The sequence below is a fragment of the Scatophagus argus genome, chromosome 19 (genome assembly GCF_020382885.2).
Source record: "Scatophagus argus isolate fScaArg1 chromosome 19, fScaArg1.pri, whole genome shotgun sequence".
Classification (NCBI taxonomy): Eukaryota; Metazoa; Chordata; class Actinopteri; family Scatophagidae; genus Scatophagus; species Scatophagus argus.
The window spans coordinates 6,202,821-6,225,190 of record NC_058511.1 but is presented as its reverse complement, the minus strand read 5'-3'; the positions used below and the strand labels follow the sequence as shown (position 1 = coordinate 6,225,190).

Sequence of the window (22,370 nt, the reverse complement as noted above, 5' to 3'; positions counted from 1 at the left end):
GAAAAAACAGGAGGTAGATACAGAAAAGTTATTTTGTAAAGGTATTCCTGCTCTGGCTCTTCTGGTGGTAATAAAATGTAAAACAAGTGGTCTGCACTGCACAACCAAATAGAGAAGTCCTGTTTTGTAACACACATCTAATATCAAGCACAAATGATACTGTTGTGAATAGGCCAGATGTTATAATTAATCGAACTACAGGTAGCTCGATTAGCTAGCAGGCTAGGCCTTTCTGTGGTATGGGAAGGCTAACTCATCCAGTCTACTACATCTGTTTGACTACATGACTAAAGACATGTTTGGATGAGTTTGGTGTGGAAGAACTTGACTGGCCCACACAGAGTCCTGACCTCAACCCCATCCAACACCTTTGGGATGAACTGAGACTGTGAGTCAGGCCTTTTGGTCCAACATCAGGGTCTGACCTCACAAATGCTCTGGTAAACTGGGTTACTTTCTCTTCCAAACCACATGTGACTGTCAATCAAATTATAAAGATTAAGCAAAATTGTTTAGGCACTTCAGTTTTCAAACATTCTTAATTTTGTCAGTCAATCAGCCTAAACATGAGGAATGTGTAGGACAGATGTTGTCAAGGTCAGCAAGTAGACTAAGTTTGGACTACAGGTAAAGCCAGCATGCAGGAGAGGTGCTGTCCGTCTGTGATACAGTAGCTTTGCAAGCTAGCAGGCTATGTGCTGTCAGTCTGTTAGCCACAAATGAAGTGGATTCATAAACTGCTACTATGTTCCACTCAATCATTTCCAGGACATAAAGCAGTCAGCACTCATTATCTCCCTGGGAACCCACACTAATGGGGTTTTCCCTTATAGCAGGTCCTCACACTCTCACACGCACACGTCAAAGACACAGCTCACCCACAGCGAGTGTGCATGTGTGTGTGTGTACACACACACGGACAAATGTCACACAACAGACACGGGCAGTTCTTTTTCCAGGCACATAAACACACCTATGCACATACAAAACCTTGGACACCTTGCCACGGATCAGGAGTTTTACACGTGTGCTACAAGTCACAGTGCAAGATGGAATGACGAGAGGTGCGCTCGTGCCAAAGTCTGCGTCCACTTCGATTATGACAGTGCTTATCTATCATTAGGGCACTGTGTTTTCCTGCTTTGAAAGGAAAAGACAGACATCTATTAAGTTCTACATAAGAAATGAATGTGCTGTCAACTATGCATTAACACATTTCAACGTTCTTTACCAGCAATTAATTTTGTCCAAAAAAAAAGTTATGATCTATATATATGCAGGAAAATGTGCAAATCCAGTGGAGGGGTAGCAGAGCATCACCGTCTATGTATGAGCAGCTCACTTGGCATCTCTATTGTTTTCTGTTCTTTATCCGCTAACAGCAGTGCCAATGGCCCTCCAGCCCTGGAGAAGCTACTATGGAGGTCAAACACTGGATTGGGCTGACATCTGCTGGTGGGAGGGACAACACCTCTGCACACCAATAAGCCTCGACCAAAGTGATATCATGCCTCCTGTCTCCTATTTTACTGGCTTGTTCTGTGTCAAATGGAAACACAGGGCCCCAGGCCCTGGATTAAATGGGCTTAATGATGAATAGAGGTATGGACCCGCCTCCAGATTGTAATTGGGTGGGGTAGACATCTGACTTGGGGGCTTTCAGCACTACAACCCTCGCCTAGCCAGAAGAGGAGAGGAGAGGACAGGAGAGGAGCAGTGGCGCACAAATACCAGCATCTTCATTCCATGGCAGGGTAAATTTCCAAATTAATAAAGGCTTCACGGTGCTGGGTAAAATATAGTAACAGCAATAACAGCAGATAACCTAATCTAATATAAGCCCACTGTATCTTAGCAACCTTGTTAATTCTGAGAGGAGCAGTGGGGTAAGCAGCAGAAGCACAGCATCCATCATCAAAGACACACCCAGCAGCAACACACACACACACATACAGCAATTACTCACAAACTCTCAAACCTACGACACCACGCACATGCACATGCTATCTTACCATTAGCCACTATCTCTATCACAGTGTGATGCAGATGAATGCGTACACATGTGCAGGGCTACACACTCAGGCACATACACACAGATCCTCAGGCTTACTGTAAGCAGCCGGGAGAATGGAGGGGGTGTGGAGCGGAACAATGGGATCCTAATCGTCGGGCTGCATTTCAAAGCCTCTCCCCTCTACAACAGTGTTTCTAGATAAGATTTGAAAATGCTATTTATATCCGCGGGGAAAGGAGCCAACCAGCGGCTTGATTTTCATTTATTTGAAGTCAGATCTAAATTGGGGTAGAGTTACATAATGGAAGGAGTGCGACACTCCACCTGCTACTGCCGAGCCAGCCATTGAAGAACACCACCGAAGGAAACTGCCCAAAAAATACACTGGGCCCACGCTAATACCGCAGCTAATAATTACTCTATCGGCTTAATAACCATCGCTTACTACACCAAAGGAGCCTGGCTCATCTGTGTGGGTACAGCAGTGGGCCGATCCGCATCTCAAATCCAAACCTACTCCAGCGTAGCCAGGCCAAAATCCGGTAACCATGCTGAGCCAAGGACAAAACAACACGGCACAACATGGCCCAGTCCCCCCCACGCACCAGATGTGCAGAGACAGAAAGACAGAGAGGTAGAGACAGCTCTGTTCCTCACAGCTGTGTCCCAGGCTGGCAGGCCGGACCCATCCCTGGCCCCGGCTCCACCAACTCTCCCTCCCTCCATCCCTGCCTCCCTGGAGAGGAGAGAGAGGCAGCTCCATCCCAGGCCGAGTAAAGCAGGAGGAGGAGAGGTGGTAGCATGGACATGTGGAGATGAAGGAGGGTGAGCTGGAGCCTAACCCTGACAGGATTAAGAGAGCAATTCACACCGGACGAGAGGCGGAGGAACATAGAAGAGAGAGGGAAGCAGCGGTGGGAATACTCCGAAAGCAAAGAGGGAGGGCTCAAGCAAAAGAGCAGGAGAGGAAAGAGAGTGGATGGAGGCTGTGAGAAGAGGTTTGCAGAGAAATGAATAAGACACACACAGGCGGGAAAGCAAGTGAACAAAAGAAGAGGAATCTGAGAAAAAGGGGAGGAAAGACAGGAGACCAATCAAGCAGGGACACAGAGACTTCACCCGAGCGCTGAGTCCCTCCCTGTTCATTGTGATACAGATTTATTTTCACCATCCAGGCACTTTGCTGTTCACAGGGCAGATATCAACTTGGGCAAAAGTGGGAAGGGGACTCATAATTTGAATGTACAGACAGATGGACATACTGATGTGAAAAATGTAAGACAGAAACATTAAAACCCCATTTAAACCTGATAAAAACATGCAACCTGTATCTTAATATGTCATCAGGATAACAGTATCTGATCATGGGCCTTTGCTCACATCTTGTGTATCATGTATTAATATTGCAGTGAGCGCAGAATTGAGATAGCTGTTATCTCAATGTTGCAGTTAATCAGGTAGGTGGAGTTGGTGGTCACGTCAATAAAAATGGTAGTCAAAACTGTACATACTGCCTTTACAACTTATTGACTGCAGACACAGAAAACAAGCAGTAGTACGAGCTATAACAGCTCAGGCTTTAATGGGCCTTTCGATCCATATTGGGAAAATGTATGTACATCACAGTGTGTGAATGATTACTCGAATCACTAGCTGAAGTGACGGAAAAGTAATTGACAACTATGTAAAATAATTGATTAATCATTAAAGTCAATTAACAAGAGACATTGACTGGTCCTGAGGGAAAAATTGTTTTTTTCAGGACACTTTCACGCCTACTGGCCAGTTCAACAATTCTGGTCTGTTGACTAGTGAGAAGCTTTATGAAGCGGTTTGGGGTCAACTCAAGGACGCCTCAGCAGTGGTAATGAGACACACAGATTTACTGGTTTTCTTGGCTTTATATTATTACTAATGGAGTATCTTTGGATTTGGCCTGTTGGTCAGACAAGACAAGCAATTTAAGCTGCCACCTTGGGTACTAGCATCTAGTTTTGACATTTTATACTCAATCAAAAAAACCCCAACTAGTTACTCGAAGAACTGAGGCCCAAAGTCATTGAAAGAGGAAGAAAGACTTTACTGACCCTGAGTATTCACCCCAGCCCCTTTTGTCATTTTCCACTAGAATAATAAAAAAACAAAACATAAGAGGCCAACCAGAACACTTAGTCAGCAAACCACCACCATCACAAAAACAAACACCGAAAATCAAAACAGAGTGTTTTGTTTTCGCCAGATATGAATTAAATTTCTCTTGTGATGCGATGCAAGTCCGAAAACGACCCACCGTCTGCTTTTTTGTGATCTACCCCAGTCAGCCCACTCTCGGTCGCTTCTCACACTCTGCATAGCACTCACCTGAACCTCTCTGTATCATCCAAATATCAGTGAAAAGCCCGAGACTGCAGCACCCAACTGCCTGCAGCTCTCCACACAAAGGCCTCTCGTATTGATGTTTTATTAACACAGCCATAAATATTGAAAAGACACTTACTAATGAAGCCACAGAGAAAAGTTCCAGAGACAATTTACAGCACCAGGGAATACAGGGACCTTGAATACAGCACCCTACACTCCTCTTTCTTCTTCCCTTCGCCTTCATCTCATTTCCCAAGCCGTGGCCGGAATGCCCCTGCAGCTTCAACATCATCCCCCCCACCGAAACACACACATTTTCCGCTCAAAAGCAACCATCTTCTTGCCCTCCTCTATTTTTCTTCTTCAGCGAAATCAATGGATTGGAGGGGCTTGATGATCTGCCACACCCCTTGCAAATATTAATCATAAATCACAGGCCGTGAGTATAATGAGGCTTGTTTCTAATGACAACAGGCGTGATGAATGTGTCTGCGGCGCGGTGTGGCATTACCATATAGCCAGGCAGGAGTGTGCATGTGTGCGTACGTGAAGGGTAGGCAGGTGCGTGGCTGTGGGTGGATGAGGTATCACAGCCTTTTTCCCCCAGGTAGCGTGACATTTTGATGGCAGAGGGCTCACGGCGAGCCATCTCTCTGCGGCATTTCCAACAGCTGTTTACACACACATATACACAAACTAAATGTGTGGTTTTTGAGCACATGAGCGTGTGTGTATTGTATATGCAATGAGAGAGAGAGCAGTCATTCAACCAGTGTAGTTTACTATAAAAGCTACAGATGTAAACTGAAATATGTGTCAGTGTAAGAGAGACAAAACAAAAGTAGCATTTGACTATTTGATTGCCTTTTTATAAAAGGTGACACATAGGATGATGCTACAAATCCATTATGGATGCATGTAAGCCACCTGGCTACATAGAGAATAGACACAGGATATGCAGTAACTTGCTGGCATGTACAAAAACATAAAAGAATCCGTTTACGCAAATTACAAAAAATGATTTTTTTTCTAATGGTCAACAGTACTAAGTCACACAAATGCTTCTGGTTATATTTGTCTGAAACATGTATGTGAAATTTCTACAACCTCCCTAATACAATAAGGATCAATTTAATTTTGCTTGGGATTCTCAAGTTTGTAAAAAAAAATGCACTTAAAATCTCCACAACTATTAGGGCTGTGGTTTGATGGCATTTCTCAAATACAAACTAGTTCCCAAACCTGATCTCCAAAACCTGAATTCTCTCAATGAAATGTAGCTTTCAGCAGAACTGAGAGGAGCTGCATCTCGATTAAATGCGTGTGACACTTCTACACCACACTAGACCTTTGGAGCTACCTGCTCCAAGTAACGGCTATGACAACGCGCAACTATTAAGTTGAGAAGCTTAAAATACTAATACCACGTGCACAAAAGTTTAACACAAATACTCTCCTGTATTTGATGTGACGTGATCAGTTCTTGACAGAAGATTCACTACTCGTTCGGTGTAGTTGACGAACTACAAAACACACATTCCACTCATGGTCGTGGAATGGAGATACAGAGTGACATGTCTTCACACTCACAAACAATCTTTGGGTGAGTACTTATGCCAGCTTGCAGAGAGCACATTAACCATAAAATAAGCTAAAGCCCCATTTTAAAATAACATCAATGAGTTAGAGCAGATGCAATGTCCCTACATGTTTTAAGAAAAGAGATAAGAGGTTCGAGGAGGCACTTGTTTGTGTCAGAGCTCATTGAATCTGCTTTTGGTAACTGGGAAATATATCCAAAATGAAACCAGCTATTGGAGCCCACTGCAAAGAAAAAGTGTCTCTGATTAGAAGCAGAAATTTTAAAGAAATATATCTCAAAATTTGAGCCAAAAAAACCCCCCCAAACTGCCTGTGTGGCCAGATTTTGTTTCAGTTGTGTGAACTGACTCTTAAATTAGCATAGAATATAAACGACAGATGTAAAAACAACAAAGGTAATATCATTACAGATTGACAGAAATACAAATAAATCAATGAATTCACACCTAACTGGGGCATTATAATCTTTTTTGTTCCCAACTCAGCTCCCTCTGTGTGTGTTATCTGTGGCTGCTATATTAGGGAGCCAGGTACCGTTCTCGTTAGAAGCCAAAATGAGCTCAGAGTAGCTCTATTGATTTCAATAGAAATGTGCTTACATTGGCATCAATATAGCTCCACATTTCTGATACCTCCCGTTAGAAGCTTTCCCTCCTCCCCTTCTGTCTCTACATCCCTTCATCTCTTCTTCTCCTCCTCTTCTTTCTTCCACCTCCTCCTACTCCTTCATCGTTGCAAGCTGCTGATGCAGGGAAACCCATGGCTGCAACAGCACCACCACGGCTTAGCTGCTCATTCCGGTTTGCATCTTTGGACAAGCTGGTTGAATCTGCATGGAAAGCTCATTCATTCCACTGTGCTCAATATGACTTAAGACAGAAGGGCTGGAAAGTGGATGGTCTCTGAAATGGATAACTATTGGCTAACATTAGCAATGGGGCTCTTTATCTGTTGGCTTTTAGGGGCTGTAGTGAAACGTATGTGCTGAGGCCTAATGAGATCAGGTATTGATTGGTCTACATAGAGGACGCCTAATGTTCTCCCTGCTTTTCTGTGATCTCTGAGTCAAGGGAAGGAAAAGAGGGATGAAAAGAGGCAGAGGGAGGGACAGACAAAGGCAGATTTCTGATCAAAGATAAGGGTAACATTGAAGCTGACCAGAAGAACCACTTGATGAAATGCACATCCTCAATCCCAACCCTGACTGGGACAACACTTCTCAAGATGTGCAGCTGTCAAGCTGATTTCTAAGACAGGAGATGCTACAATATTGTAAGTGACACATTCCTCACTAAGTGGAAAGTTAATCTAAACTGCATCTCCACAGAGTTCCCTCGTGGCCATGATGGCAGCTTCATCATCGTCTGGTCCACCGGCTGCCCTCCTCATGACCAGCCCCAATTCCATGTCCACAAATCCCATTTCATGCCAGCCATGCTTCTCAAAATGCAAGACAAAAGCCTGATCAGCACAGCTGTGGCTTTAGCATATTGTGCCGACAATCATCGTGAAATCAGTAGAACAAAGCAAAGTGGAGCTCTGCAGCACTCAAACAATGTTAAGAGAAGGAACTTCCTGCAACTGCTTGCTGAATGTTAAGAGTGACAACTCCAACAACTCCTTCATCTGTTTCGTGTCGGAAATGAACATATTTATCAGGTTCAAAATGAACTCTCAAAAGTCAACCCTCTTTCTAGCAACGCTCAAGTAGCAACAAGGATTCCGCTGAGATAAATAATCCTTCTTAACAAACATAACCCATTCATCCATTTTCTATACCGCTTATCCATCAGGGTCGTGGGGGGGTTGGAGCCTATCCCAGCTGACTACGGACGAGAGGCGGGGTTCACCCTGGACTGGTCGCCAGTCAATCGCAGGGCCAACACACAAAAACAAACAACCACACGCTCACACCTAGGGGCAATGTAGAGTAGCCAATTAACCTAATGTGCATGTTTTTGGTATTGTGGAAAATACCCACGCAGGCACAGGGAGAACATGCAAACTCCACATAGAAGAGCCCAGACCAGGATTCGAACCTGGAACCATCTTAGGCAACAGCGCTAACCACTGCACCACCGTGTCGCCCCACAAACATAACCTGAAAATGAAATCTTTGTCACCAAAACTTTGCAGACTGTCAAGTTAATAGCCACATAAATATGAGGTTACCAGTGAGACGACAGCCAAACAGCAGTTGAATGAAAGTGACTGTGAAGCATAAATGAAGCAGAGGCCAAACAACTAATATAACTGTGACTTCAATGCTGTGCCTTTGTGCTGTGAACTGCTGACTGAACAAAAGCAAACTGAAGACAACACCCAAACACCAACAAATGAATAAATTATCTTTACAAATAATCATCTGAATGATGAAAATAAGTTGCACATCAACATCCCTTTGTCTATTCTACCCAGTACATTCAGATGAGAAATGAGAAAAGGGCCTTTTAGGGGAAGTATTTCTTTGTTATGTCTGTAATGTTTTATGAAGTGCAGCCTTTGTTGGGAAAGACACACTTGAGGTCGCAAACACAAAGATATGAACTCCTATGGATAAAAGTTACAATCAACATGTTACACACGCATCCCCTGCTTGTTGATGTGTTTGTTAATGTGTGAGTGGGTGGGCAGTAAAGCACGTGTGTATGAGTGTGCGTGTGTACGCGTGAAACATTCGACTCCCCTTATTTCCCAGGACACAGACTTCTCCATGCCCACACACACACACACACACACACACACACACAGGGAGTGCCCTGGGCCTGGCTGTACTAATGAAGCAGCCTGTAAGCAGCTACCTTCATTACATTCAATCCTCTGGACAGTGTCAGCAATTACATTGCAGCTTCCCACTGTCAGAGCTCACACACACGCACACACACACAATCAGTTGGAAGCTTCTCCGTCTTCTCAAAGCTAATGGCAGCTGAGGTTCTGAGTTTGGCGAAGGGAGGAGTTCCTGCTCCTCTCCCTTTTCTTCTTTGGTGGTGGGTGTTTGGCTCCGATTCGGCTGTTTAAAATACATCTACGTCAGTCCGACACCACCACGTGAGCCCAGGCTCTGTATGTTGGAGCAGAAGGAAGCCTGCAGCCTGGAGGTGTGTGTGTGTGTGTGTGTGCGACGGGGGGTCCACTTGTCATACTTCACACATCTCATCACTTATCCCACTGAGACACACATACATGTGCATGTCAGTGTGGAGGGGAAACCGAGAGGGAAGCCCCTGAAGGAGTCAGAGCAATCATCATCATCAGGCAATTTTGGTTGGAGGGAAAGAAGTTTAACTTTTAACTACTACTGATATGTACTGATATATAAATGTATTTAAACAGCATCTCCTTATTGCCCAGTCTGCTGATTATTTTTTGGTTATTGTTATTATTATTCATCTTTCTGGGACACCCGGGTTGTACCATGAAACACAGCGTCCACAGTGTTGTTTCACGTCATTTCCCATTGCTGTCTCTTCTCATTTCCATGTCATCTCTCTCCTGTCAACTATGTAATAAAGGCATAAAAATCAAATGAATTTCCCAGATCCTGGTGACTTTATCCTCAGAGTGTTTCTGTTGTCTGACAAACCTAAAAATACTCAGTAAACTTTCATATAAGACGAAGAACAGGAGACGATCCTCACATTTCTGCAGCGGGAATCAGTGAGTGTTTGGCCTTTTCATACTGAGACAATTAATTGATTACCAGAATATCTGTAGATTAATTTACTGTCAACGGAAAAATCAAAACGACTTAACTTGAATAAATTCTGTGAAATCCACATTTTCGTTCGATGTGCTGAAGAACATTTGTCTTTGCATTTATTTACAGTTTCTCAATTTAGCAAACGTGAATCTGCTGAGGTATGAACTTAGTGACATTTGGATGTGTTTTAACGATGGCGGCAGCTAACAACTGTTTTCAATCATCTGCAGATTATTTCCCTAGTGACTTGGATCCCAAGGCAGCATCTCCAAATTACATGCTTTGGTCACTGAAATCCAAAGATGGCTTTTGGACTGAAAACTATTCATTATTTTTATTAATATTTGCTGACTAATTTTCTCACACGTATGCTGCATTTAAGTACTGAAGGTAAACTCAGACGTCTGTTTTTTCAGCACATTCATGGAAATTCCCCAAGTGGGCCACTAGTGCTGAGACTTATTTCTCTCCATAAATCTGCTGCCACAATAGGAGAAGTCAAAATACAAAAGAACAGGTGGGGCAATGAAGCAGAACAGAGGACACCGAGTGAGAAACTCCCCGACTCTCTCTTTCAAATGTACACAGTCATGTGCTGAGACTGAAAAAACACCAGTCATGACTGTTGTAAGATCATAAATGATGCAAAGAGGCAACAAAGCTGTTGCTATGTCACGTCACATCAATCAAACTGGTTCTTTGAGTGTATGTGTTGAGCATTTGTGGCTGTAATGTGTATGTGTGTGTGTGTGTGTGTGTGTGGGCAGGTGTCTATTAACATTTGATTCCCAGGTGCCATAATCTGAAAGGGTTTTGTGGTAGAAGCGGAAAAGGCATGACGCTGAATAATGGAGGAGGAGAATGGGAGAACACCTTGACCACACACACACACACACACACACACACACACACACACCGGGCTGAGGTCAGCCATCAAACACACCTCGTTAGGGAGAAGCTGGCGTCCTCCATTATTCACATGTACATGCTCCCCTCGCACTGCTCGCTCCCTCGCTTTGCAGGGGAGATGGATTGAGTTTAGCACAGACAGACAGCAAAGGTAAAAAAGTGAGAAAGGTGGACAGAGGAAGGGAGAAGAAGAGGTGAAGAGACGGGGACGAAAATAGCAAGCGAGAAAACGGAAGATGGTTTGAAATAAGATGTGATATATAAGTGGCAAAGCGAGAGCGAACGAGCTATATTTATCCCTAAAGTCCCAGGTCTTGTAACACTCGTCAAACTCGATTTCAATTATCATTGATATGGAATTGATTAGTGAAACTGATGTAAATATAAATGTGTGAGCAAGCCAATGACTGATATAATTACTGTCAATTATGACTGCAATTGCAGAGCTCGCTCCATAGCAACTGTAAACACTGCAGGGAAAAGCCTTTTTAATTAAGAACCATCAAACGTAACGTCGATTTTGGACATTTTTTTCCCCCAAACATCCTGTCTCCTCAGTGTGTCACCTTTGCATTCGTTGCAACAAAAATAGAAACGTTTCTTCCCGATTCAGACAGCGGTGGTTCCCGGAAGCGTGTGTCACACGCATCAATCAACACGTCGCACCTCGACACGGCCGGTCTTGTGGCCTCAGGAGGAAGGGATGGAGGGAAGAAAGGGGGGGAGGGGGGAGGCTGAACAAGTGACAAGCCAATGGACACCCTGGCAGCGAGTCAAGAGGGAGCGGCCAGAAGTCACACAGCGCTACACGTCTTCCCAGCAGCGCATTTCCACCTTCTTGGGGCAAACGCTCGTTTTTGTTTATATGAAAGCCTGAGCATATTAATGCTGCCCAACTTCAAGTATTTTCTGGTGTGGCAAAAAAAACCTTCACTTACTGTGCAATTTATTTATTGTCATAGCTTGACTTTGACTTGCTCTGTTTCTTCTGCCTCTTGTGCTCCACCTCGACCCTCTTCAAACTACACTCGACTCTCTTTCTCTGTTTGGCAAACAACGACAAAATGTCGAAATACTGAAAAGCTGAGTGATGTTGACATAAACGAAGTTCCCCGTCTCTCCTCGCAGTGAGCCAGATTTAATAGCTGCTGCGCTACATGGACGAACTGAGAAGCAGGTTCCTCCCGGGCCCTGAATCCTGTTACCATTTATGGTCCAGGAGGGGGGGCGAAATTGTTGCTTCACTTGATTAGCATGTTTAAAAGATTTCAAAGCATTGCTGTATGTACCTAAACTATCATTAAACTGCTTCTACTTACAATCTGCTGCAGGATGAAGAGAAAAAAGTCCTCATTAAGAAAAAAAATGACATACATTAGAAGGGTAGTCCAGGATTTTAGCTGTCATTTGCAAGAAACAGGCAATAGAGTGTAAAAGCAGCAAGAGGTCAAGATATCCTAACTTTCGTATGGATCAAGCTCCAAAAAAAAAAGAAAAAAAGAAAAGAAAACGGCTTTCCATAATGCAGCATCTTTCATTGCGCCCTTCCTGCTTGGAAAGTCCATGTCCTTCTAACTTCAAGTGCTAACCCCCAATTTGTAATAAAACTTTCTGTTAAAAATTTGTCATTCTCATATCTAAACCAAGATTACTCCAACAACGTCATTTGTCGACTGTTTCAGACTTGACGAAGAAGACCAGATCAGAGGGGCCACTGAAAATTAATTAATAACCTTACTTAACAAAGTACTTTAACAAAGGAGCAAATCCAACTGGATCTTTAGTAAAATAAGTGTTTTAATATAATGATTTGTGTGTTGATTTAACCAGGAGGCATGTAAATCAAAGAACTGGATGTCAAGAAAACCTTAAGATTATTACATAACCCAACAACCAGATTACAACCAGTTCTGATGTGCCTATTTTTGACTGTGTGTAATTTCATCGTGTGTTGACTTTCAAATGGTTTCAAACACGTTACAAAGGGTAACGTTGTACAGCTGAGACTGTTAGCATTGTTAGCACGGCCCCAGCTCTCATTGAGGAGCCCCCCGTGACGTCAGCTCCTTGTCAGCCTGCGATAGATGCTGAATACAGGCGAGCTGACCTGCCCCTCTGAGTGAAACATGAGAGAAGTATGCGTTTCAGACACCTATTAGATGAGGACTGATAAAGACGTAAGGCGGGACGGCGGCACACGAGGGCCATTGATGAATCAATGACTTTTTTTCCCTTTTCGCTCTTTTTTCTCCCGTGTCCCTCCTGCATCCTTTGCTCCATCCGTCCCTGCAGCGCTAATTAACACCTCAAGCCAGGACACGAGATCCAGCAGCAGCAGACCACAAAAGTGACTCATCAGTTAAAACCCACCGCTCTATCTTTTATCTCGATCTCTATCGCCATCAGTCAGCGGCTTCTCTCCTCACACAGGTTATCGCCAGGGACCGACCCAGCAAAGGAGGAGGTACCCCATCGCTGTCTCTCCAGATCAGTGTAAAAAAAACAAAAAAAAAAAAAAGGAAAGGAAACAGGAAGTGTCTTTTGTCTTAAAAAGCAAACAGTTCTTTGAAACATCTCAGTTGCAGCAGCTGCATTGTTCATCAAAACTCATTTTGTGATAGAATCTGCAAGGAAACAGATCATGAAATCACATGGCGGCCAAAGCAGACCAATCACAGTTCTAGCAGTGCCCATGTAGCCACCGAGCTCCGACCACAAAGCTTCATTTTTGAGGAGCTGAATTTGAAACCACCAGGTGTAGAATCTGAAAATATTCGGCAGTGGCAGCTCCTGTTAGTAGAATCAAAAAAGGTTAAGTGTCTGACAGCAAATGATAAGATGCTACAGACCAAATCCACGCAACACAATGACATCACACTCCTTCCTTTTCTTATTTTATACTACACGAAATAACACAATGAAACTGAAAATTCCACATGTATAAGCACGGCCCTCGTCCTCAATGTAGCGAATAGATGAAAGTTTAAACACCTGCAGTTTGCGAGTGGCTCCACAAAAGCTTTTGGGATGTGACAACCTCACCTCTCGTGACCTGGGTAAGTTGCACATCACATGAATCTAGGCGTTTGGACATACAGTAGCAGCCTCACCACAGCAAGCACTTGCCGGAAGGTGTTACTAGGCCCACTCATTTCAGAACAGTCTTTCCTGTTTATCACCAATACAAAAATAGACAACAATAGCTTCCAGCTCTGTATGTCCGACGCCTGTTTTTCTGTCAAAAGTGCTGACACTAAAAAGCACCAGCATCTCTTTTGCTCTTTTGCTTACTCCCAATAATATCAAGCTCGATCTTGCTCTTTGTTTTTGGCTATGGTAGCCTCCTGTGATTATCACCTCAAATGAATGGCAGACTGTAACACTGCTTTAGGCCAGGAGGGAGTGGGAACCAACTCTCCTACACCTACGCATCCAGTCTGGGAATAGCTTTCCAGGCAGCCCCGATGGAGCTCTTCTCTGGAGAGATGACAAGAGCCTACGAGAGCGGAGGAGACTCTGATCCTTGTCCGCCAAATACCGTCTGCCTCTTGTTCTAACTCGCATCCCAATTAAAGACTATTTACAGTAAGGGAGGATTATTTCCACGGGCTATGACAGCAGAGACAGAGAATGGGAGGGAGTGGGGGGGGGGTGTGTGCAAAAGGGGAGGACAGTCACCCCCTCCTGCCCCAACACACACTCCACTCCCCAATACTCGACACTGAAAATAATTCCTTTGCAGGGAGGACTTAATTCTCATTCTGTGTTCGTGTCCCTGATCCTGTATTGTCTATTCTGGTCATGTGGTCCGTCTGCCTTACTGCTGTCCACTGTCACAGCTGTGCATGTGTGTGTGTGTGTGTGTGTGTGTGCGTGATGCAGAGACAGAAAGAACAAGCGAGAGAAGGGTAGTTCTGTATTTGAACTCCTGCTCCTACAACTCCAAACAAAAGACTAATCTGATCACACGCAAACAAAGAGCTCAAATATACTTCTCATCTAAATAACAGCACACAGACCATCCAGGTTCTTCTCTCAAAATGCTGCCATCTTGTCTTGCAGGCCCTTGGGCTTACAATGTTATCAGTATTTCAGATTTTGCAGTTGATATGGTTTAATACGGACAGTATCAATTAAGTACTCCCTCAAATTTGGCTTAAAGGTGGTCTAGAAACATGTGATCTGGATGATAAATACGAAGCTCAAACAAGTTTATGCCAAACTTGTGAGGCTTTTTTCCCCCTGCTTAGCTCTATTCCGTGAGTATCCCTCTCAAACTAGCATACTGTTAACAGATGCCCGCATATTGTTGCAAGGGAACACCGCGGTAGTAGCTAAGAGATGATTCAACTGCAGAGACAGTCACAGAGAGTCGGGTCAAAGCAGGAAAAAGGAGGAAAGAAACCATGCTAGTGGGCAGACACGAGCCTGGGGCTCTCTGATTCCCATCCAAAACACGTATCTTTGTATCACCAGTGAACCGAATGTTAACATCTATTTTGTGTTTGTGTTATCCAGTCGTGATGTCAGCCATGTCAGGATATTACATTTGTCAGTCTGAGCATCAGCAGAGTAAAGAATGGGGAGGGAAGAGTGATATTTCGATGGGGTTGCTAATGGGGGAACAGAGTACCTCCTTTATGGCCACTGGTCTAGGCCATAAAGGGGATACCAAAGACTTCACAAATATGCAGGCGGGCTGAGTGGTCTTAAAGTGACAGTATTTGAAAATTTTGGCAGAAATCATGATCCGGTTACTCGAGATAATCCACAGGACTTTCACCACACTGAAGGACTCATGCATCCACTCGGGGGTGAAAGGTTGGCTAACTAAGCTAACTAAGCTAACTAACACTCCAGCTGAGCTCAGGGGGAAGCCACATGTTTACATCCCACACTGTCACAAGCACAAGCCTTTCGTCCATGAGTAAATGTACATTTCCTTCTGCGCGGTGATACAGCGCACTTAGGTAAAAAATAAAACAGTTCCTCCATGAAATTATGTGGTCTGTGGATTATTTTGAGAAAGTGGGTCATGATTTCTGGAAAGAGACATTGCTGAGTTTTTCAAATTTATTTTTTTGGTGCTTTGTGCACAGCAGGCAAAGTATCATCTAGTTACACTGTATTTGATAAAAAGCAGACATCTCCACATATCATATCCCCAAAACTTGGCAACGCACACCAAAATAATCTGGATGGCTGAATGGCACTAGAGGTAAGGGGGAAAATACATTTCTTGAGATGTTGGGGTGAACTGTCCCTTTAACACACCTCACTTAGATACTGCTTTAAGTAACAAGAAACTCCTATTTGATCTTTCTTTCTACATATTTTCTAAACAAAAAATAGCATCCATTTGATGTCTGCTTCATTGTTTGCTTTAAAGTCTGATGGTGTATTTTTGTCATTCCCCGTGGATAACTGGCCAAATGCAGACAACATGATATAACCAATTCCACAGCTGAGTTTGAGAGTGGAAGGTTTTTCAGATATCTCTGTTTTTTTCTCCCAATTTAGAATATCAGTGTCCCTTGTACTGTGGTCGAAGCTGCACTTGGCTTGAGATGTCTGTGGACAGCTAAGTGCCTAATGCGATACATGTTGTCGTCAGCTCTTCTATTCACATGAGCGAGGGCCTCGGTGGACGAGTGTTTCACGCTAACATCACAATATTATTTAAAGAAAAGATTTTTCAGATCTCTCCCTGTCTTTTCTATACAAATAGATATATCATAACATAGTCAACGTGTGAAATTACGTCTTTAAAAATTCATGTTTAACACAATTAACTGAATCTGCTGTTGCGCATCACAACAGACAAGACTCTTACAACAAACAGAGAAAGGCATTCTGGGACATGTAGGAAACTGAAAGATTTCAAACAATATTTTGTTTCTATTTAATTACAACACACGATTTCATGTAGGGTCACTTAAAACTAAATAATTACTGCCTAGCCTGTGCTCATGTTAAACCCCTATGCAAGCACACAAAGCCAACCAGTCGGAGTCAGTAGCCTGGGACCCTGATCCCTCAACATCTTCCCACCAGCAAGAATGAACAATTGCGTTCACAACCTGAATTAGAGGTATCAATGTTGAGAAATGACACCTTTTAAAAATTGATTAAAACTCTCTGTCTCTGCTCACTATAGGATCTATTGAATTTTGCGTGTGCAGCGTCACATGCACTTGTTATCAAGCTGAATAGCTCTGCCATCAACACAACACGTAAAACCTAAAACTTAAACGCTCACACATACTGAAAATACCGCTGAGGTGAAAAGCATTCTGGTAGCTGTAATAATTTCCTAAGTAGACTTGGCAGGTTGGGAGAAAATGGGGATAGGAAAACAGTACATTACAATACATAATTGCGAAATATCTTCAGAAATACTGAATGTCACAGTCTGATGATGTTGAAAACCATTGACTTGCATTGTAGATTGAGTCATTCAGAGAGAGACAGCGAGAGGAGATAACCTGGCAGCCACCCACACCATTTGGTGACAGATGACAGTAATTCCTCGTGTTGGTCAAGGTGCTCTGGCACACTAGGCCACCTCTTGCTGATTTGACTCCTGTCTCTCCGGTGAGCCTCTTTAGCGCCTGAGCTGTTAAGGTGAACTTGGGACAAACTCCAGAGATTAATTTATGTGGAAATCAGATTAAATAGTTATCATCCCATCTGCACCCAGACAAGTGCACAGACAGGCGGGCACGCATACATGTTCGCAAAACACGGACGTGATCTTCACCAAAGGATAAATCATTTTCAACAAATTCTCAGATTTAGTTCGGGGCTGCTCAATTTTGTGCGGCCATTCTGCGTCTAATCTTTCGATATGGGCCGTTACGAACACGCGTTTTGTTGATGCGCGCATGTGACGTCTCAGACTAAACATAATGATGTCCTAAAAGTGATGCTGTTCTCGCCCCAGCACCTTTTCTCTGCCCGCTTTCTAGGACGATCATTCAAATCTTTAACAGACCGACAAAATGCAATCCACCTGTGATTAATAAGCAGACCGACACTCTGCCAAAATAAAAGCTTCCGCCCATTCTGCAGGGAGTCACAGAATTAGTTCTATTTAACGGAGGGATTGAGAGAGCGATCTAAATGTGGCTGTTTTGGGAAGCCTGCCTGCCGTCGATTCATGTCTTTCTGATAGACATGTAAGTTTAGAGAGCCACCCACACATCCCTGAGCCTCTCTCAGTTGTTACAACCAAGGGAGACAGAAAAAAAAAAGAAGAAGAAGAAGACAGAGAGGGGAGAGGGTAGAAATGTGTACTGTCTGTCGCAGAGCTTTCCTGCCCTGGCTCCTCATTGGAAGCTTGGTGCAGAGTGTGTGTCCATGTCTCTTTGAGGAAGGGCTGGAGTTAACCCACACACTCTCAATAGTCAGCATCAATGGGGTTTTGTATGGGCTGTGAATCAAGCCACACATCCAAGAGCATCAGTGGCCCATGCATGGAGAGCTACTTTATAATAATACAGTATGGTCGCACATGTGCACACAGGCTTTATGCAGATTAAAAGCGACTGAATGATTTTTGCAGGTGTCCCTCTCTCTCTCACACAGTGTGTGATCATAGGAGGCATACATACAGTAGCTATATTTGGGGGGTTGGGGGGATTTGCTGTCTTTTCCAACCAGAGCTCAGTATTAGTGCACAAAGACAAAAAGCAGAGCAGAGTCACATGCATATGCACATAATGCACAACACACACAAACACAGAACATGCATGTGCACACTTGTGCTTACAAATACATTAAACGTCAGCTGGTGTGTGTTCAGTGTGGTTTCCTAGAGGAATTTTGAAAGGTCTGAAATGGTCCTCTTCACTCCATCATACTAAGTCAGACCAGCAAACTAGCATCTTCACAAGAGAGGAAACGAAGATGCCCAAAACCATAATTTCTTTTTTGGAGTGTTTGGAAGGTCCTTTTACAAACTTAATTCAACGCCTCTTCATTTACAACTGCATCCCTGCATGCGCAGACACACAGGCGTCAAGCGACGGAGGCGTGCACAATCAGCTGAAGCGAGTGAGCGTGTAGCCAAGTGCCCAGCGAGAAACCCAGGACAATTAAAACTCAACAGGAAGAAACACTGACAGCTAGAAAGTGGGCACCGAGCACTCGTGCATCAAAAACACACAAACACACACACGTACACACAGGCATGTACAAACAGGTGGACAGAAGAAAAATAAAAAGTAAACACATGCATCACAATAAGCTGAGCACAGCGTGACAAGCTTTCATCCACTCCGAACAAAGGTCAAACTTTCAGTGTGACATCTCTGACAAGTGACAGCATGTTCACCCCAATTATCCTGTTTCAAGTCTCCTCCCTCCCTCCCCTGACAAATAAACCTCACCTCTTATTCAAACAGTCCACCAAATACATACATTACTTCACACTCACACAGACTTGGACACGTCAATCTCAGCTCCCCTGCACTGTGTCCAGGGTCTAAACAAAGATGTCCCCTGGGCTCTGTCACCTGTCTAGAGGGATGTGGGGCTAAGTGATGGAGGAGGTTGAGCCAAGGTCTCATCGCTTCCCTGGTGACAGAATGCAGGAGTGGAGTGTTGACCTTTGACCCTTGCAGGAACAGAGATTGAGCACTGCCCCAGACGCCATTAGCATTCTGCTCACACAGGCCCCATAACGCAGCAAACTAACGGCATGAGCGCCGCCGATGTATAAGACTGAGGCGTGTCGACAAAGATTCTTAGGTTATAAGAAAGATCCAGTCAACCTGAATATTCGGGGCTTTGCTTCCTCATGGCAACACAGCAGGGGAGTTCTTGCTGTCAAAATGCATCATCTCACAAAAAAAAAAAGGAAAAAAAAAATTACACAATGGTCTTTGTAGCCATGAGTAATCCTGCCACGATTAAATTCTTAAAAGTCCGAGGGTCAGGTAAAACATGGCGACTTAATGCCACCGTGCCCCGTCCAACCCCCCCCCCCCCTGCCTTTTTCCTCACACCTTTGATGCTTTGTTTCACTGACAGTGCAAGCCCTCCTACTCCCATATACACACACAAATACATCAAAAAGACAAATAAGGTTGTCGGTTGTGTCTCTGCGCGTCTCAACATCGGCATACGTACGCGGGAATTGTCAACACTGCACAGCGAGATCAAACTGGCAATCTGTCACTATGCTGGGGATATAGTTGGGGATTCAAGTGAGTGATGACACGTAGAGAAATTAACCCCCTCTGATGTGGCGTGGGCATTGATGTAGTGTCATCATGTTAAAAAGAAAAAAGGATGGGTATACTCTGACCTCCAGCTGGTTATCCACACACAAGGCAAACACCCACCTAGATAAATGAAAACCATAATGAAAGTCTCTAAACACTTAATCAGCTCGGGACTATTTTCTTACACAAATCACACACACAGTAATGTCACCACCACCCAAAAAACGGTGATGGAGATGGGGAAAAAGTGGCGTGTGGGAGAGATGGGTTTATCCTCCCCTACATCCCTGGGAGTTTCTATCTGATGCAGTATTTACTGTGGTGGGGTCAGTACCGCACTGATTTGTGAGTGACGCTGGATTTCAGCACCACGGACAGAGCGAGGAGAGGAGGAGGAGGAGAGGAGGAGGAGGAGGAGGAGGAGGGACAGAGAGGGAGACGGCGGCTGGTTGTGGTGTTGGTGTTGTTGGTGCTGGGGGTTTCCCTGGCAGATTTCAGGAGAGGGTCTACACAGTCATTCCTCCATCGCTACACATCGCCTACCACCTTCCTCCGTGCTGGATTTCCATACGGAGGAATACCGTATGTGTGAGATCACGGCTTTCATGAAATATTGATCGAGCGAGCCTCACGCAGGATGGACAGAGAGGGAAAGAGTGAGTGTGAGAGAGGGGAGGAGATGGGGGAGGGGGGGTATTCCTCTGGACAGTCTTTATCATGCATCCACCCCACCACCCTCCCCTTCCCTCCTTATCCCCCCTAAATAAAAATTAATTTACTTTCCGATCATGACAACAACAACCGCTGGATTCGCCTCGCGTGATGTTTGGCGATCAGAAACATGACAAAGCAAGAGGCTCCACACACACACACACACACACACACACACACGGGGTGGAAAAAAAAATGAAGGCCGGCGACGACCAGATCTAACACCGTCTAATAGCCGCACATCGCATCTAAGCGCAGAACGCTTCCAACATGGAAAAGTGAGAGACGCGCCGTCATCGCGTTGCGTTCAGAGGAATGTCAGGAGGATTTACCCGAGTGTCGAGCCACACCGAAGCGAACCGGAGCCGTCATCATGTGTCATGTAAACTCGTCGGCCGGCGCTGTCATTCACAAAATAAGCAACATCCGACGTCTACGCGCATTTTCCCACATATTTTCTCAGATCATCCACTGCTCTTAATAAGCTGTAGAGGATGCGCTCATCATCACCACCGACACCACCGACACCACATCCACCTTCTGCAACTGTCGTGAGCAACACTTTAAAAATCGCTGTGGTCAGCTGGGTGTCAATAATGCAATCTATAGCCTGGGCATCTTTAGCAGCGACACAACACACGGTCAGCTGTAATTTTCAGCTCTGACAAGCAGATAGGGACATGAATTATTCAGCACACATAAACTGAGCTCTTCTTCTCCTGCTTCTTCTTCTCCTTCTTCTTCAGCAGGGAAAACGGCTCGACAAGAAATCTACATGAGCGGACACAAACCAATGCAGAAGCCACATTTACCGCTTCCACTGCATAAGCACTAGATGCCGTGTAGCAAGTACACGGATGCATACCGGTGAAATAAAAAGAGGAGGAAACAAAAAAAACGGCTTTCAAATCAGCGTCGCCTTCAAGAGGCTGCAAAAGCCAAGCGAAGAGACGAGATGCCGCCGCCACACGAAAAAAAAATACACAGAAGACATGTATGAAGATCCGGGCGGACAGCCGGCGGAAATGAATTCATGAAAATATGAGCAATTTGCGAAAGAGGCGACGGACATTTCTTCGTTTACCTGTCAAGACTCCGACCCGGATTTGGTGGTCGTGGTTCGTTAAAATCATCCCGTCTGACGCCATGTTCAGCAGCGCTGTCGCCCGCACCGAGAACTCACGGCAGGGCCCAGAGCCGATCGCATCGAACTTAGTGGGGAGGAGGAGGTAGAGCAGGGGTGGAGGGGAGGGGGAAGAGGTGGAAGAGATGGAGGAGGAGGGCTGGGACACAAGCTAAAAAAAAAAAAAAAAAAAAAATCCAGACTAGATGAGTAGAAAGCCGAGCGATCATCGGGACACCTACAGATAAGCGGGCAGGATGCGGGGGCCGTTTAAACCGCACACATCACTCAGCTGGCCGCCTGCCACGGTAGTAGTGTGGATCCCAGATTAAGTCTTATGGAGACCACTATTGATTTCCTGTACAGAGGGGTTGGGGGTAGGGGGATGGGGGTGTGACTAGTCTGCAGACGCCGCTCACTTTCCTCATGCTATGCATTTTGATGTAATTTTTTGAAGCTGAATCTTTAGATCCCTGCTGCTCTCAGAAGCCTCAAACTTGACCCAAACCTCCCTCACCTGCTGAATAACCGTATCAGTTCTACAGCCTGAAAGGGTCTCATATCGGGTCCTCATAAAAGTCCCCTCCCCAACCCACCAATTTTGCCCTCCATGAGACGCACCCCTGCTTTCAGAGATTAAAGGGCCCCCTCTAAGAGCCAGCGACAGCACCCCAGAGATGTGTCGGCTACATCTCAATGCAGAGGCTTAAGAGGAGATCA

General features: G+C 44.7%; 1 protein-coding gene across 8 annotated transcripts in view; it reads right to left on the bottom strand.

Annotated features, from left to right (window-relative positions):
- The window catches only part of gphnb (gephyrin b), an 83,327-nt gene extending 61,401 nt beyond the window's left edge, over positions 1–21,926 (bottom strand). For 7 of the 8 annotated variants that reach the window (XM_046373703.1, XM_046373704.1, XM_046373706.1 and 4 more), the window contains exon 1: positions 21,612–21,926. In XM_046373703.1, the coding sequence (XP_046229659.1) occupies positions 21,612–21,675 (64 nt within the window). In that variant the 5' untranslated portion in view covers positions 21,676–21,926. The remainder of the gene's footprint in view (positions 1–21,611) is intronic. The other variant, XM_046373711.1, reaches the window with a different exon arrangement.
- Positions 21,927–22,370: the final 444 nt, after the last annotated feature.